The 18,468-nt window shown below is 36.7% G+C and overlaps 1 protein-coding gene across 2 annotated transcripts; it reads left to right on the top strand.

The window, feature by feature from the left end:
• The first annotated feature begins 1,396 nt into the window (after positions 1 to 1,396).
• Positions 1,397 to 15,032, top strand: LOC126614091 (MATH domain and coiled-coil domain-containing protein At3g58370-like). 2 transcript variants are annotated; one of them, XM_050281728.1, is made up of 6 exons: positions 1,397 to 1,622; positions 12,097 to 12,164; positions 12,285 to 12,431; positions 12,701 to 12,876; positions 13,869 to 14,033; positions 14,142 to 15,032. In XM_050281728.1, the coding sequence occupies exons 3-6, from the start codon at positions 12,301 to 12,303 to the stop codon at positions 14,735 to 14,737; spliced, it is 1,068 nt and encodes a 355-aa protein (XP_050137685.1). In that variant the 5' UTR covers positions 1,397 to 1,622; positions 12,097 to 12,164; positions 12,285 to 12,300; the 3' UTR covers positions 14,738 to 15,032. The 2 variants fall into 2 exon arrangements, with proteins under 2 accessions (XP_050137685.1, XP_050137684.1); XM_050281727.1 differs by having other exon boundaries at positions 14,097 to 15,032.
• The last annotated feature ends 3,436 nt before the right edge of the window (positions 15,033 to 18,468 follow it).

Genomic DNA, 18,468 nt, shown 5'->3' with positions numbered 1-18,468 from the left:
TGTTTGAACCCATACAAAATCTTTATTTATATTCTTCCTGGATCGTTTCAAATTAAGCTATTTCTCTCAATGTCTCTGTTTTTGTAAGCATGCACACACTGGCTGTGTGTCTTTCATTTCTAAGTTGCTTCATATGCATATATGATGCATATATGGATATATAGATATATAGAGGGTAATGTTCTCCTATAAACTCTTATAAACAGCAGTTTTGCATACTGATATTTTCTTGAGAATTCATGATAAAGTAGGGGAATTTGATTTCATTTAATTTACCTGATGCAGATGATGCATATAACTTATTTGGCTTGTCCTCTGAGTGCAATTTGATGTAAATCCAATTTCTACACCACCTTTAGCAGAAAGAAAACAATTTCCAATTAACAAATTATTTTGGGAGAGAAAATGGAAATTCATTAATACAAATGCCAATACCGATTTTTGGGATTTTAGGGTTCTCTGTTACCCTTACAACTGAAAGCCTAAAATCCCAGAAAAATGAGCAAGAAGCTTAAGCAGAAAAAATCATATTTTTAACAACCAAAACCCAATACCGATTTAATCATATAAGAACGAAAAATCTAAATATAGAGTCACAAATTAACGAACCAAAAACCCACAAAAAAACCCAAAAAAAAAAATTGACCTTAAAACAAAGAACAAATACACAGAAAAGATAGATGAATCCCCAAAATGAGAGAAAATGAAACAAATAAGGGAATAAATAGAGATACATCCATCCCCCAAAAGCTGACCTAATAGTACTAAAAAATTCGAAAATAATTCACAGTAAAAAGGCAGAAATGTTGACAATCTAAGCTAACAGTAAGGAATCGAATTAAAAAAACGAACTTACCTTTGGAAATCCCAGCATGCATCGCAAGATCAGGCACACATCACCCTCAGTTGTCTCTGTTTATGACCCCTACCCCTCTCCCTCAAATCCTAACGACCCCTATGGTTTTCTTAGACCATCCTCACTCTCCCACTTGTGAAATCCATCTGCAGCAATGGCACTGAGACTCCTACCCCTCCCCCTCGCTCTCTTTCCATCGCGATCTGTCTCCATCTCTGATTGTCCCCCATCTCCCTCTCTATCTATCTCAGAGCCTCCATCCTTGAAATCCTCATTGAATGACAACAAATGCAAACCTACCCGGCTAGCCCCTAATTTGCTCAAAACCGAGAGGACAAAATTGCCCTTCCTAATACACCATCCCCACCATTGGATTTCAATCTTTGATGGGCAGAATTGGAATGGGCTTGATTTGAGATAACAATTTAGTAGCATGAAAAATGTTCAATTAATGAACTATTGAAGGAGTTTTTAGCTAGGGTATTTGGAGAAAAGTTTTAGTGATTGAGACACTATATAACCATCATGTACTGAGATTTTCCAACTGCCCCAAACAGAGAAATTGTTTTTCTCTAGATTTCTTGTTCTCTCCGCCATCATACATGCCTACACCAAACTAAAAAGGGAAGAAATTGCTACCAAAATTTCTCGAGCCATTATAAACCTCAAGTGGAATCTAAGACTTAAATTTTGAGGTTCGAGAAGAGATCCATGCCAAAAAGAACTTAAATTTGAAGGTCGATCGGAGTCCAGGCACAACCGTAAGGTAAGAATCTTCCAGATCTATGGTGTATGTGCGCGCGCGCGTGTGTCATATATGTTAGAGAATTTGATTCTTATTAAATGGTGCTTCTTTTGGTATGTGACTGTTCATAGAAATGTGTGTTCAATACTATTTGATTTGATGAAACCATTTTCGATTCAAATTGAAGAATTAGTTTGTCTCTTCAGGAACAGATGCACAATTCTGTTTATCTGTTCGTGTCTATATAAAAGCTCAATCTCAAATATAGATTTCTCTAGGGTATGTGAATTTTTTCAATCTATGTATGGAGCAAGGATTGTATCTACTAATTTGTAGCCCTTTGAATAATTTGTTGTAGTTCATTTCTAGCTAATATAAATCCCTTGTTATTTGCAAATCTTGAAGATGTACTATTCTAATTCTTAGGGATGCTTGAGATTTTAGAATTTTAACATATAATCTAACATGCATATCTAGATCTAACAATGAAATCAAAATGCAAAGCTAGATAAGGCAAATAGAAGCAAAGGCTATGTTTAATAAAGTAAAGCCCCTTCAAGATTTTCTTAGTGTATCCACATGATTTTTCAAAATCAAGGCAAAGAGATGAATAGAAACACTAACCTTTGGATCTTGATTTCATGACCTATGTAGGTATTTCACCAATTCCTCTCCACATGGATCCACCTTGTCTAGATTCTCCTTTATGTTCTAAAGTAAAAACTCTAATGCCTCTACACCTTTTAGTGTTTGAGACGAATAATAGACCTAGAGAAAGAGTGGAAGCCAGTGCACCCAATTTTATGGTGAAGGAGTCAAATTTTCACGCTCAAGTTCAAGTTTGATGGAGGTTGAACTTTTCTCTAACAAACTCTTTTCTTTTTCTCTCTAGTTGCTTCTTTTTAAAGGCATTCATCACTTAATAAAAACTGAGCGGATGAGTGGGAATATAAGAATTTGTGAAAGTCTCTCCCTGTACAAATTTTGGCGAAAATGGGATAATGGGCTTTTTGGACCACATTTGTGCTTCAAGTCATCTTATAATAATTTAAATAAACGCAATGGGTTCAAACACTACAGGCCCGACTAATCCCAAAGCTATTATAAGGCCCATTGAGATGTATAAACGTCAAATTAATTAATTGAAACTATTTCAATTTAATTTCGATCTCAATCCAATTAATCAAACTATCTGCTCCATCATTTTGTGTTCATCCAATCCTTGGCTACGGGATCTATTAGGTTCTAATCGGTGAAACAATGAGTAATAAGATGTTCTTTTAATCGTTTACTTGAATTTAAAATATTTTTTGAATTCATCATCTTAGTGAAGACAATAATAATTATTGCTGGGGGCTCATAGAATATGGGGCCACAATTTTCCATACCCATGACACGTGGCACCTTGGGTGGCAAAAGGACCAGAATGCTCATAGCATGTGACACTCAAGCGAACAAGCTAAGAGACCTGATGTGGATTCGAACAAGTTACTTTTATAGGCATATTAGTTAGGTTTGACCATGCAGCCTTCTTAGTCAGATAGTCATAGTTAGATCAGACTAGACAAACGAAATTAGAATACCAAGTAAAGTTAGACAGTAGTAGTTAGACAAACTAGGCTTAAGCACATTGAAGATATTACTTGTCTCCCAAGTAAGGAAACCTTAGTTTAAGTCAAAGTAAGATAGCTTGGAGTTTAGGCAAGTAGTCATGATCCGACAAAGGTTGGATATCTTATCCTAGATTCCCTGCTAGATATTCTCCCAATTTAATTGGGACTACTCTCCCTACAAGGACTCTGAAGATTTTACAAATACCCTTGCTTGGGCATTTATCTCTAAAATAAATCAATCAATGACAACTACGGATACATCTCTCTTATATTTTCTCTAAGTTGAACAAAGGCTAGTGTTCCATACACTTCTTGGTCTACGCGTAGATATGTCCATGGAGAACTCATCTCCTTAATGCCCCGTCATAAGCTATTTGTCAAGGATGGTTCTCAATGTATTAAACATCACACTATTCTTTCTCAGAACTACACCAGTGGTTTGATTCTCTTTATCGGAGATATGTAGGCTGTCAACGTAGATTTAGCTACACCTCTAATCAACCCCTTTCTCCCCTTGCAAGAGATCATGGGCAATTCCGATGAATTTGGCCTCTATTAATATATGTGCACAATTTTAGTTCCAACATAGACCATGATTGACACCTAATTGCATATCATGGCCTCATGTCGATATAAAATATTCGGAGAACCTATACAGTATGATCACTCTCTATCACAATACTCATAATCACATTATTAGGATATGAGTAAATAATGTCAAACTCATAAAGCCAAACACGTGGACAACACAAATGAGGTGAGATGGTGCACGTGTAGCTGTTGGACTTCACATGTGGGACAACCTACTTTGATACCATAAAGGAAGTTGAAGTTTCACCATAAATCTAATTGGTAATATGTAAAGTAGTCCAACTTACGTATAAGGCTATGCAAGGTCCATTCTCTCATTAGTGTGATATTTATACTCAACATGTCACCTCACATGTGGCGAATTTTCATGCCAAACATGTGAAGAACACAAATGATGTGACATGGTACACGTGTGGGACAACCTGCTTTGAAGGAAGTTGAAATTCCATCATAAATCTAATAGGTAATATGGAAAGTAGCCCAACTTACTTACAAGACCATGCAAAGTTCATTCTCCCGTCAATGTAGAATTCATTTTCAACATAACTTACTGATCCATATCCGATAACATATCAGATTACAATTGGATCATTGTCTGTTCTAATTTAAGACCTAAAAAAGATTAAAAAATCATTAGTGTTGTAGCCTATTTTATTTGATAAGGGGAAGGGGGTCGGCGGCAAAGAGAGAAAAGAGAGAGATGTGTTTGTAGAATTGTATGGAGGAATGTGTGTGTTATTCCTTCCTATGTAGTGCCTTTATTTGTAGTAATAAGAGGGAGAAGAAATCCTTCATCCCCAAGGAATACAAGTCCATGTAGGAAAAATCAACTAGAATCAAACCTAATCTAGGATTTACACAATTACACTTAAACTAGGAAAGTTTACAACACTTCCTCTTGAGTGCGTAAATACTCAAGGTAGATTCGGCATCATGTAGAAGTTGAGGAAGTCAACTCGTCAGCACTGATTCTGGGAACAACGTTATTCTCAATAAGGTAGGAACTTGCATAAAAAAGTAAGTCTCACGTAAAAACCCTAAGGTTGTGGCAAAAACCCGAGTAGGGCCAAAATCCATAGTCTAAGGAAAAATGAGTGAGAGTCAAATGAAATGTCTATGAGACGTCATTAGGGATATGATCAACCTAGGGTGGGTGCCTCGTTAAAACCTAGTTAGGTAGCAGAAACCCAGTGGGAAAAATGCTCCTAATCGTAGGGAAAAAGAGTACATTAAGATCCAGCAAGTATGCTGCAGGATACTCCCCTTGAGTTTGACACAATTCCAAAGAGAACTAGCAATGTTACAACTCAGAAAGTTACGCATACCAATTCCTTGAACAAGCTTCTGAAACGTCATCCTCGGTAGTGATTTGGTGAAGAGGTTGGCTAGATTGTCTTGTGAACGGATTTGCTTGACTTCAATCTTCTGATGCTCTTGTTGTTGATGTTAGAAGAAGAACTTCGGCGTAATATGCTTGGTGTTGTCTCCTTTGATGTAACCCTTCTCGAGTTATTCGATGCATGCTACATTATCTTCATAGATCGTCGTCATGACATCAACGGCGGGGTAAAGATTACAGAAGCTTTGAATATGGCCCACAACAGCTCTCAACCAAAAACATTCCCGATTTGCTTTATGTAAGGCGAGAATTTAGCATGGTTAGACCAAGTGGCAACTAAGGTTTGTTTAGATGACCTCCAAGAGTTGCGATGCCTCAAATGGTAAAGACATAACCCGTTTGAGAATGCGCTTTGTGCGGATCAGATAAGTATCATGCGTCGACATAACCAACAAGGTGAGAATCGACTGGAGAAGCGAGGGGTGTAGCATCACTCAAGGATTTGTAGGGATAGAACAAACCCAAATCCATATTACCCTTTAGGTAACGGAAAATGTCTTTAGCACCAGTCCAATGTTTGCGTGTTGGAGCATTACTGTATCTTGCCAAAAAATTAACAGCGAAAGACATGTTGGGTCTAGTGCATTGAGCTAAGTACAATAAAGCACCTATCACACTCAGATAAGGAACTTCAGGCTCTAAAATCTCTTCATCATCCTCCTTCGGACGGAAGGGATCTTGTTTCGCATCTAGCGATTGAACGACCATAGGAGTACTCGAAGGCTTCGCTTTATCCTCATTAAAGTGGCGCAACACCTTCTAGGTGTAGTTCATTTGATGTACTAAAATTCCATCCAAACGGTGTTTTATCTCGAGATCGAGACAACATCAAGTATTTCCTAGATCTTTCATCTTAAATTCTGACTTCAAGTATACGACAGTTCCCGCGAGCTCTTTAGGAGTTCCGATAAAGTTCATGTCATCGACATATACTGCAACTATCACAAAACCAGAATGTAACTTCTTAATGAACACACAAGAGCATAATTCATTGATCACATATCCCTAACTAGCCAAATACTCACTCAGACGATTATACAACATTCTTTCGGATTGCTTCAAACCGGTAGAGTGAACACCTCAGCTGAATTGAGAGTGTATTCTGGGGTTTGGAAAATTTGATCTAGTCAATGTAAGTCTTTCAGGAACTTTCATGTAAATTTACATATCAAGATCCCCATAGAGATATGCAGTTACTACGCCCTTCAGCTGCTTACTCTATTTTTCTTAAACTACCAAACTGATAAGGTAGCGAAAACTAATTATATCCATAACGGGTGAATAAGTTTCGTCATAGTCAATCCCAGGGCATTGTGAGAAGCCTTGTGTAACAAGACAAGCTTTATAACGCACAATTTTGTTCTTCTCATTTCGCTTCTGAATGAAAAAACCCACTTGTAGCCAACGAGCTTCACATGTGAAGGAGTAGGAGCTACAGGTCCAAACACCTTACGTTTCACAAGCAAATCGAGTTTGACTTGGATTTCTTGTTTCCAATTTGACCAATTGGTTCTACGTCGACATTCATCAATGGAACGAGGTTCAATGTCATTGCTCAACATGATCTCAGTAGCTATTGCATATGCTAATGCATCGTCGACGATCATCTTATTTCTACACCACACATCATCTAAGCTAGCATAATATACCGAAATCTCACGATTATCGGGAGGTGGATTCGTCTTTTCAAGGATATTTCCGTAATCTAGAATTTCCTCATGAGTTGGATAGAATGAATAGATGACAATTGGATTCACGGTAAGCTTTTCAGGTGCCTGTGCCGTGGGTTTCCCCTTCAGAGGGTGTGAATCTTTTAAACCAAGTGGTCTACCATGTTTTTGTGTAAGGGCAGATGATTGGCTAACAGCTAATGTACGTGGATTGGCCAAAGTGGCATCGTGGGCCTCCAAGAGGGAAGTCCGTCGTACATTTGGTACATCCATCTTTGCAGGCACATTTGCAGTTGGAATATGTGATCTTGTCACTGGTGCTAGATTGGTGAAAGCATCTGGCATGCTTGCTTTGAAGATCTAATATACGCTGCACTTCAGTTTCAGACTAAGCGGTGCGGGGATCTAAATGAGACAAAATAGGAGTCGTCCACAATAATTCACGTTGTTCTTCAGGAACATTGACGTTCTTATCTCCCCCTAACGACATGAGGACTGTCTCATATAAGTGACAATCCACGAAATAGATCGCCTGTCAAAAAATCTAAGTAATGAATGATCGAAGGAGAATCATATTTGACATAGATTCACATCCTTTGCTGATGCCCCATTTTTGTATGTAAAGGCGATGAAATTGGCACATAGACAGTACAACAAAAAACGCACAAATACGATATGTTGGGTTCGTATACGGTAATCAACTGAATGACGCCATATGGTTGGGTCGCAACAGGTTTCAGGCAGACCAACATGGCTGCGTGCAATATTACATGGCCCCAAACAGCGATTAGGAGCTTAGTACTTATGACCAACGATTGAGCAATCATTTGTAAGCGCTTAATGAATGCCTCTGCCAGGCCGTTTTGGGTATAAACATGGGGTATTGGATGTTCAACTTCAACCCCAACCAACATGCAATAGTCATCAAAATGTTTAGATGTGAATTCTCTAGCATTATCAAATCGAATAGATTGGATCGGATAATCAGAGTGGTGAGCCCTGAGCTTGATAACTTGAGCCAACAATTTGGAGAATGCAACGGTCCTTGTAGACAACAAGCACACGTGTGACCAACATGTGGAGGTGTCAACCAAAACCATAAAATATCTAAATGGTCCACATGGAGGGTGAATCGGTCCATAAATGTCCCCCCTGAATCCTTTGTAGAAAAATAGGAAGATTCAAACGAATCTTGTCATAAGAAGACTTAATAATAAGTTTTCCCATGGAGCAGATTTGACATGCGATTCCTTTAATCGAACCTAAGCTTTGGGTTAGTGGATGCCCGTGTGATGATTTAAGGATACGATGCATTGCTATTTGTCCAGGATTTCCCAAATGATCATGCTAAAGTATAATTTTGTGCGCGGTCCTAGAGATAGGGCCGGCCACATAGTGGCTCTCTATGGAGCGTATGACCGTAGTATACAGACCACTCGGGATACACTCCATCTTCTCTAGAATACGCTTCTAGCCATATTTGTATGAAGTTATGCACATAAATTCAACTATGTTTTCTATGTGGGTTTCAGCGTGGTAATTGTTATCTCTAATGTCCTTAAAACCCAACAACGTTCTTCCAAAATGTGGAGAATAAAGTGCTTCATCAATGGTCAAAAGTGGACCATTGGACAACATTATACGTGCCTTACCGTATCCATCGATTAGGTTGAATAGGCCTGAGAGGGTTGTCAAAGGTGCCTTCTTAAGTATGAAGTTAGTGAAATAGATGCGTTCACGCAAAATGGTGTTCGTGGTTGCACTATCTGCTAGACAACTAACTTCCCCACTAGTCATACCTAGAATGAAAAATCAATTTGAATCGGTCACATGCATAAAAGTTCTAAAAAAAATAAATATCCATTCAAAATAATTTAAAGTATCCAAGGATGGTAATTAATTAAAAAATTAATATCCACGAACTATCACCAACAAATAATCCAAACATAAAGGAAAATTGTTCAAAATTTAACCAAAAAGCACCAGGTGGGGTTCGACCACTACTATGGAATTCGGCCTTAATGTCTAAATTTCAACTAGAAAAATAGTTTATGTCTAAGATTCTAATCTTTCATAGGGGTAATAGGCTCTTGAAAGTTAGAAACATCCATCTTGGTACTCTTCGGTTCGTCCACTTGCACAAAGTTTGATTCAAACTTTTTATGACGATAATGATATTCAACTACAATCTTCTAGGGAGCTCGGCAAACACAGGACCAATAGTCATTTGCACCACAACGATAATACATGTTTGCATCCATGGTTTCAGGTGCTTGCCTTTATTCTTGAAGTTTGGGGCCTTGGGAGTGAGACTAGCGCGCTTATGGGCTTTGTTTCCTCCTTCATATGGGCTTGTTGACCTTGTCAGGGTGGCTTCTGACTGCCCCTACCACGTCTCTTTTGGTGTTTTGGTAGTGCGCTTCAGGCACAACAGTCACCCTAGTAGGTCGAGCTTGATGATTTTTCATGAACAACTGATTCTACTTTTTAGCAGAAGTAAAATAGAGATCAAATCTGAAAACTCAGTGAACTTCTTAGCTCTATATTGGTGCTGCATGACAATATTATTAGTAGAGAATGTCAAATAGGTATTCTCTAGGAGATCCTCTTCAGTAAAAGTTTCGTTACAAAACTTGAGAGGTGATTAGATTCGACAAACATCATAATTATATTCATTAACATACTTAAAGTCTTGGAAGCCCAAATGATGCCAGTCATGTCTTGCTTCAGGCAAGAAGATGTCATTTTGGTGATTAAAACGATCAGCCAAAGTGACCCATAGTGCTTGTGGATCCTCCTCAGCAAGGTACTCAGATTGTAGTGAGGAAGTTCCTTCTAGAGACCTCCAAAGCAGTGAAGTCGAGTTTGTTCAAATTCGACATGTTCCTATCACAAATAGATAGACAAGATGTGGTTAGTGTAATGGAGAAAAATATCAATCCATTCACATATGAGTAGAACATTGAGGTTCAAATAGACATGTATTGGTTAAAATTCGCATGAAAAACTTCGGGTTTTCATAGGTGATGTTTTTAAGGAAAACTTTAGGTTTTCAAACAAGGTATGTTTCTAGAAACTTCAGGTTTTGAAATAATTATGAACTTCAGGTTCATATGTTCCTGCAGACAAACGCAAATATATATACAAAAATATGTAAAAAGAAAATATGCAAATAGAACTTCAGGTCTATAATTATAATTGAATTAATTATTTAGACTTTGGACCAAATTTAAAGTGTGGGTGAAAAAAATTATAAAACCTAGTGGGCCTAAAAATAATTAGGCAATTAAACTCAGGGCCCAAAATAATAGGCCAAAGCCCACGGGTTGCCTAAGTAATGTGAAACATGCAGCCCAAGCCCAAAAATTGGGTGGGGTTGGGGTTGGCTGGGCTGCAAGCCCAAGACAGATAGGCACGGATCGAGTGTGTCACAGGCCAGGGTACCAGATCATTAGCTATGGGCTGGGATCAGGTGCGGTTGGGTGCAAGGAACTTGGAGAGCCCTACAAGGGCTTAGTTCTGCTGCAGTGGGGACACGAGGACACCAAAGCCCAATTGGGCTGGCGTCGCAAGTGGGTTGAGAGATAGGGCTAGTGACAGCAAAACTAAAAGCCAAATCTAGGTTTAGATTTGGGCCGAGAAGAGCCAAAGCCCAAATGACTTGGTTTTTGGATCAGAAGAATAGCCTAGCCCTCGTCGCTTCTAGCGGCGGTCGGAGGGGTATGGTTCACCGTAGAACCTCTTCCTAGGTGATGGGGAGTCAAAACTCGACGTCGATGAACCAAGAAACCCTCGAGTTCGAGTTAGGGTTTTGAACTCCGACGAGATTTCAAAAATCTCAGCCACGATTTCGACGGGGACGACTTCAGGTCATCGAGAAAGCAGCCATAGGGCTGGGCATGGTTGCAGGCCATGCTTGTGTCAAAAATCGGTGGTGACACCAGTGATGGTGTTTGGTTTTGGGTTTGGAAACTTGTTGGGTTCCATGGTCTCGGCTTTGGGTTCAAACAAATCCAAAAAAAAAAAATTCAATTCAATTCAATTGCATGTATAATTTTAATAAATGAACATATATTTGATGCAATTCATGGCAATATCAAATTCACATAATTCAACAATTATGAATATAATGCATACACAATTTATGTAGAATTAAAAATCAAAGAACGTAAAGTTTGATCATGCATTATGGTGAATGTTCATGCTATCTGGGCAGCAAAAATATTGAGATAAAAACTGTTGTTTTGGAAGAACCTGTTTGCGTGATGATATTGATGAACTGGTTTGATGTAGAAAGCTTCCGCGTCAAATTCCTAAACGCAGCGGTAGGAGTGTGCTGATAACGTGTTGTAGCCAATTTTATCTGACAGGGGGAAAGGGGTCAGTGGCAAAGAGAGAAAAGAGAGAGATGTGTTTGTAGAATTGTATGGAGGAATATGTGTGTTATTCCCTCCTGCGTAGTGCCTTTATTTATAGTAATAAGAGGGAGAAGAAATCCTTCATCCGCAAGGAATACAAATCCATATAGGAAAGAACAACTAGAATAAAATCTAATCTAGGATTTATCCAATCACACTTAAACTAAGAAAGTTTACAACAATTAGTAACTTTATTCTTTTATTATAATTATCTATTTTGAAAAATGATTTTTTATGTTTGCCAAAAAAAAAGAAGAAGTTTTATGTTGTATAATAAGTAAGGGTAATGTTAGGGAAACTAAATTTGGAGACAAAAATTGCAAACTAAATGATGTGTCACTAATAGGAATGAGCATGTTTATCAATGCTCAAGTAATAAACCAATCAACTTCCATGTCCTTTAGTTTTCAAAATTTTGTCTACAAATTTAGTCTCTCTAACATTAACCAATAAGAAAGTGTATAAGTGGATTTTTAGTGCATAATTCACTTAAGGGTAATGTAAAGGAGACTAAATTTGTAGAAAATTTTGAAAACTATAGTTGTACACAAAATTTTGGAAATTAAAAGACATGAAAGTTGATGATTAGTTTGTTACTTAAGTATTGGTAAACGTGTTCATTTCTATTGGTGACACGTCATTTAGTTTGCAAATTTAGTCTCCCTAGCATTATTACCCTTAACTTAATTTAGTGTTGCGTACAAGTATAATCAAATATGTTATAAAAAGCTGAAATTTTGATCTCTATAACGCGCCAAAATGCTGCAGTAGTAATTCTTTGTGGATTTTGGTCGAAAAATGCAGGACTTGTGATATTCCTCTATTTCTATCAAAACTTGTCTAGTTGTCTATCTGATCACCATACCGGAAAGGTATCTCTCTCTCTCTCTCTCTCTCTCTCTCTCTCTCTCTCTCTCTATAGACTCTTAGTCAACCATTGTAGGATGGGAACTAATTGTTTGCTACATGTAATATCAAATTACTATTTCTAGATTTTTGCTTAGTAGAATGGAGAAGATTAGAGAGGGGAATCAGAACCAGCTTGTATCTGGGACATTGAAATGGAGAATCGAGAACTTCTCTAAGATGGACAAGGAGAAACTTTACTCTCAAGTTTTTGTCGTCGGTGGTTCTAAGTGGTATGTATGCTTTTGTTTTCAGCATTTCCTATTCCTCTTCACTTGCATGTATGCTCAGATTTTTAGTGTGATGTTTCCCCGTCCCCTAGCAAAGCGGAGATTTTTGTTGGCTTGGGAATGTGAATGGAGATTCCTTGGTCACTAGTGTAGCTAGTAGATTTCCTTTTCTCTAAGTTAATATTTCTTTGTAATTGGGATTTTATTCTAACCTGCCCAATCCACTCGAGTTGCACCCCGTAATATAATTGTGGATGTGTGTTTATTATCAGGCGGATACTTTTATGTCAAGGGTGGAAGGACACAAATCTTGCAGAGCAGTTGTCTTTGTATTTGGGTGTTGGAGATGTTTCGACATTGCCAAGGGAGTGGAGTAGATTTGCCCATTTTAGCATGACCCTGGTCAATCAACGTGACACCAAGAACTCCAAAACATGGCCTCCAAAGGGTATTTTCTTACCATTCATGTTTGTGTTTTTCTCTGATGTTGTCTTATCTTGTATGCCAAGGCTAGCCAGCAATTGTAGTATACGGAATTACAGACCTCATGCTAGAGCTACCGCTACTTTCGTAGTCACAACTTTAGGGTTCATATATTATGATCCAGTTTTAGTATAGCAGACAATACTACATTCACTTGAGATGTTTTGTTTCGAAATCTATGACAAATTGAAGGTTCTGTAGAATACACCTTTTTTGAAGATGGGGGCCTAGTTGTAGTGGCACTAGAGCTAAGAAAACTCCCACCTCACCCAAGTTCGATTCCCCCCATCCCCAAATTTAACTAATGAAAAAAAAAGAATTACACCTTTTTTTTTTTTTCCGTTCTTTTATGCTTCTAGTAGAGTTGTAAAATGAGATTTTTATTCAACATGAGCAGCATAGCCCTACAACATTACCATTACAACGGGAATAGCACATTGTGTCTCGCTAAGCATAGTGTGAATATCTGTACCAAGAACAACGTGAATCTATGTTCCTACTGAGTCAAGACGGAGTTATAATGGTACCTCCATATATCTTTCTGTCGTACAGTAAGTGGGTTGCAGTTCCACTTATGCTCCAGGGATTGAGGTGTTGGAGAATAAAATGAATTGTAGTTTTAGTTCTTAGTTCAGTTACAATATTATATCATGTGTGATTTAAGTTTTTCAACATGGTTATATGTATGGTTATTGTTGTTACTAGCTTTTATTTTTATTTTTTTTATCATTGATTGAATTCAAATGTATCAAAACCAAGGGCAATGACATTTTAGGATTCATATAACCGACCTCACTTAGTGGGATAAGGCTTTCTCGTTGTTGTTGATTGAATTTAAATGTATCAGAACACTTCTGTAGTAACTTTGACATGGTCCTCCTTTGTTATCGTTTCCTTATTGTCTGGTGATGCCCTTTACATATTCGTTTTTTCTTTCCTTGATATTTTGGTTCGCAGGTAGTGTTCCCCAAGAGTTCAATGAAATCAACAGTGAGTGGGGCTTCACATCATTCATGCCTATCAGCGAGCTTTATGACAAAAGTGCTGGTTATCTTGTCAATGATGTATGTATTGTTGAAGCCAATCTTAATGTCCCAATCAAGGTTGAACACCAAGGAACAGGTATTTCTGCAACTATTGAATTTTCATATGTGAATCATGAGCAAGCTCTAACCTCTTCTGCAGAACCTAACGCGCCATGCTCTGAACTGTTGTTTGCCCCCTTCCAAGATGCACAAGGTTCGGGACAAGTTCACACTGAGCCCCCAGTCACTAGCCCTACTGACCCTTCCCTAGCCCGGGCACTTGGAGAAGTCCCAAACACCACAATTGAAGAGCTTGTGGATTTTAGGGGTTTAGGGCAAATAGAGAAAGTTTTTGTGCCACTGCTAGAGGGAGTCTGTAACTCGCATCCTGAGCTGATTGTCTGTATGCATAAAAGAAGTCAGAAATATTCAGAATGTGCATTCACAGCTTTGGGTCGGCTTCTGCATTTTCTGAAAACTACAAAGGTAAAGGATATGACCCTGGATGCTTGTAACCGCCTTGAACTTCTGTGGGAGGAGCTTGAGAGCTTCAAGTTTGATTTGGCATGGTTGAAGCCTCATGTTGAATCTGCATTCGATATGACAAGGTTTGTACATAAGGCAGGCAGATTGAAGAGGCTGAGAGATGATGTGGAGGCTTTGGCGAATGAACTGAAAAGGCGGAGGGCTGCACTAGCTGCTACAACGATTGATCATGCAGTAGTGAAAAAACACTTGACAAAGGCAGAGCAAGACATCAATGGGATTGACATGGATGGCCCGTTAGGGTATGGCATTTAGCTAGCCTTATTTTGTAAGGCTTTCTCTATGACAATGTCTACGGCACATGATGCCTTGCCTTCGTACTTCGTGTTGCAAATTTTCCAGTTTTTAGGTATGCAATAGTTAACTAGGTTGTTGGAATTGGACAATATGTTTTTAGTTGGTCTTTATTTTGCAGCATATCTGAACTTTTGGTTGTTGTTTATGTAGCGCAAACCTTGCTTATTTTCATGTTTTGAAGTTCTTGTGTCTTATTTAATATGTTGAGGGTGATTATCGCACAAGCTTTATCAGTTTTATTGTGTTGTTTTAATTTCTCTGTAAGAATACAGCGTCACCTGAACTGTAAGGTCAATCCATCAAACAAAAGGAACATCACTCATAACACCACCTTGTCAACCTTTTAACCAAAGTTTCAAAAATCTCTCTAATGAGAGAAAAACTGTAACTATGTCAATTCAATTGAAAAAATTAAGAAAAAAAAAAAAAAAAAAACTGTTCACACATGGTGTATAGGTCGCGGCTAGTATTGAGTAAATTTAGGTTTTTTTTAACCGAAATGGTCTCTGAAATTGAAAATCAATAGAAACGGTCCATGAGACTGTCCACTATCTATTATTTTGGTCATGCCATTAAAAACTCCGTTAAGTGTCTCGGAGCTCTTGGCCAAAAGTTTGGGTAATTTTCAAGGTTTCGTAACTCAATCTTTTCTTAACCAAATTCGACCTATAATATATCAAAATGAAGATAGGAAAGTTTAGAACATTTCTATTGATTTTCAATCTCATGGACCAAAAGTGATGTGTTATGCAAATCTTAGGGATCATTTTAACTAAAAAGCCGGATCATTTTAACTAAAAAACCATAAATTTATGAGAATTATGTCCTCATTGACAATTGAAATGTTACTTATATAGGCATTTTCCTTCCCTAGAAAAAGACATGGGAAATAATTTTTTTAGAAATTCCTTCAATTTCAGCTTAGGAGAAGGGAATTGGGCCGAGCAACATCATGCGCCAACCATAAACAAGTATCAAACTCAAGACAAATAATAAACATCCTCGTTATTTATATGTAGAATGGAAAACCTTTATTTAACTAGTTACAAAAAGTAAACAAATGGTACCTATCTTTTCTATTTGCCTTTCCCAATTTATCTTTCTTACTCATAACTTGATACATGTATTCCACTTACAAATTAAACTACATAATTAGTGCATTAAAATCACAATTCTAATTTTCCAACTAAAAGCATGCATTATGTAGTTTAATTTGTTAGTGAAATACACGTGTTAAGTGATGAGTGCAAAAGATAAATAGAAAAAAAAAGGAAATAGAGAAGGTAGCTATCTGGCATTCCAAAAAACGAAATACTAGACTGTACAATTAATTGAGGACAATCTTTCAAGTGAGGTGAAACAAGGACCAAGTTGAGGATAAATCAAAAGAACAAACAAAATCAAAATATAAATCGACAAACCCATTAAGAAATTCGAAAACGGAGGTTTTGTGGACGCATTCTTTCACTTTTTGCATACAAGTTCTTAATTGATCTTGATTCTCCTTTAATTTGTTTAATTTAATGTTAAGAAAATAGAAAAATATGCAGAATGTACAAAAAATTATATAGAAAGTGAAAAAAAATAGTGCAAAAATCATTTTCTTGAAAGATAATTGACATGTGGAGGTGATGGTGGAGTTGGATTCAGCAAGGGGATGTGGTAAGGTTGGGATGAGGAAGATGGAGGTGGTGGGTTTTTTCTTCCAAAGGGAAGAGAAGCCAGACTTGAGGACGAGAGTATGCATAAGAAATACAAGTGATTAATAAGTGATGTAATTTTTAGAAATAAATATAACGAGAACTGAAAGACATTATTATATATACTGCTACCATTGAAGTAGTCGCAGTGGCTGTCACCACCATCTTTGTTACCACCACATTTCTATGGTCATAATTGCCACCAAACAACCACCCCACCACTGTAGCGAGAAAAATTAGAATATTTTAATCAAGTTATTTTTTTATACAACAATATATTTATACTAAAAGTTAGGAGAATATTTAATTTTATTAAACACTCTTACAATCTCAAACTTTAAATTGAACAAATTCTTTTTTCGACAAAAAGAAAAAAGAAAGGCAGAGAGATATATGATGCACTGTAGCAAATGATATGTACATATTAAATATCAATTAATGAGTTTATCTCATTAGATATTGATTATATGAATAATTAACTATATCATATAGTACACCAATGTGATATAAAAATATTGTCCTCCCTAATATTACTCAAAAGGACAGTTACAAACAAATCCCGATGCTTGTCCTCCCTAATATTGTCCTCCCTATTATTTCACACACACACATATATATAACAAACAAAACAAAACAAAAAATGCCTGATATACAAAAAAAATTCATGCAAAAAAATTTACCTACATAATAAAGCAAACTCAATATATGCAAAGTACATGCAAAATAATATACCTATGTAAATAAATTTTATTATTTTATTCAATACTAGTTTACCTATTATTTGATTCAAAATTAATTTACTTTCAAAATAAAGCAGGTGTATTTTATTCAAGATTAATTTACCTATTATTTGTACATATATCTTATAATGATAAAATGTGCCAAATATATGTAATAATAGATGGAAAATAAATTACCTACAAACTAAAAGAATGTTATTTGATTCAATATTAATTTACCTACAAAATATATGTTATTTGCTTATCATAAATTCAAATATAGGTAGATTAATTATTTTAATATGTTTGCTCATATATGTAGTACTGTGCATGTATGTGTGTGTGTATATATATATGTATGTATATACACACACATATATATTGAGCTTATGGTAGTAATATATACATTTGAACGTATATATGTGATTGTTAGGGGTAATAATATGTGACTAATAATATTTATTGATTTTATTTTGAATATTGTGGTACAAATTGTAAAGATTTTGTAATAATAGGTCAATTACTTCTAAACTTGGCAGTCATTTTTAAATTTGGGTTTTATTTGGATGTTTATAACTAGGTGGGTTTTTATCTAGAAAATAAAGGTTGCAAGGGTCTATATTTAAAAAACCCAATTTTTTTTTTCAAAATTTCCAATCACTTGTATTGTTATATAACAGGGTTTCTAGTACACTAAAATATCTCTCCAACTCCAAAGATAATTTTTTTTATGAATCCATCGACCTCAGAGCAGCTTCAGGCTCATATGTTATTTTTTTAATTAATTTTTATATTTTATTGTTTTGCAAATTTGTCATGTTATTTAGAAACTCCACTGTTGTCACAGCCCGTCCCTGATTTTAAGAGTTTTTAAAGTTTTAATAAAGGATTTTACGAAAATGCCCTTTTAGGCACGCGCATTATTCGAGGTTAATCGTTGTGTTGTGCCATCTAAGATTTGTTTTCTTGACATATCCTCGTAGTACTCGTCGCTACCGAAGTGTGGGCGCAGACGCTTCGTGATTTGGAGTTATGGTTAAAGTTTTACGGAACTCTAACCTGAGAAGTACTTTTACTTTGGTTAATATATTCATATATATATATATATATGTGTGTGTGTGTGTGTGTGTGTGTTGTTATTTTTATTAGTGGTTATTAGAAATGGGAAAAGAATGAGGAAGGCTTCGGGAGGAAAGGAAAACAGAGAAAAAGAAAGATTGGGCAAAGCTGCCCAATCGGAGAAGAAGAAGGAGAGGCCGAATGGGGAAAG

The sequence above is a fragment of the Malus sylvestris genome, chromosome 2 (assembly GCF_916048215.2).
Source record: "Malus sylvestris chromosome 2, drMalSylv7.2, whole genome shotgun sequence".
NCBI classification, from domain to species: domain Eukaryota; kingdom Viridiplantae; phylum Streptophyta; class Magnoliopsida; order Rosales; family Rosaceae; genus Malus; species Malus sylvestris.
This window is presented reverse-complemented; position numbering and strand designations above follow the sequence as displayed.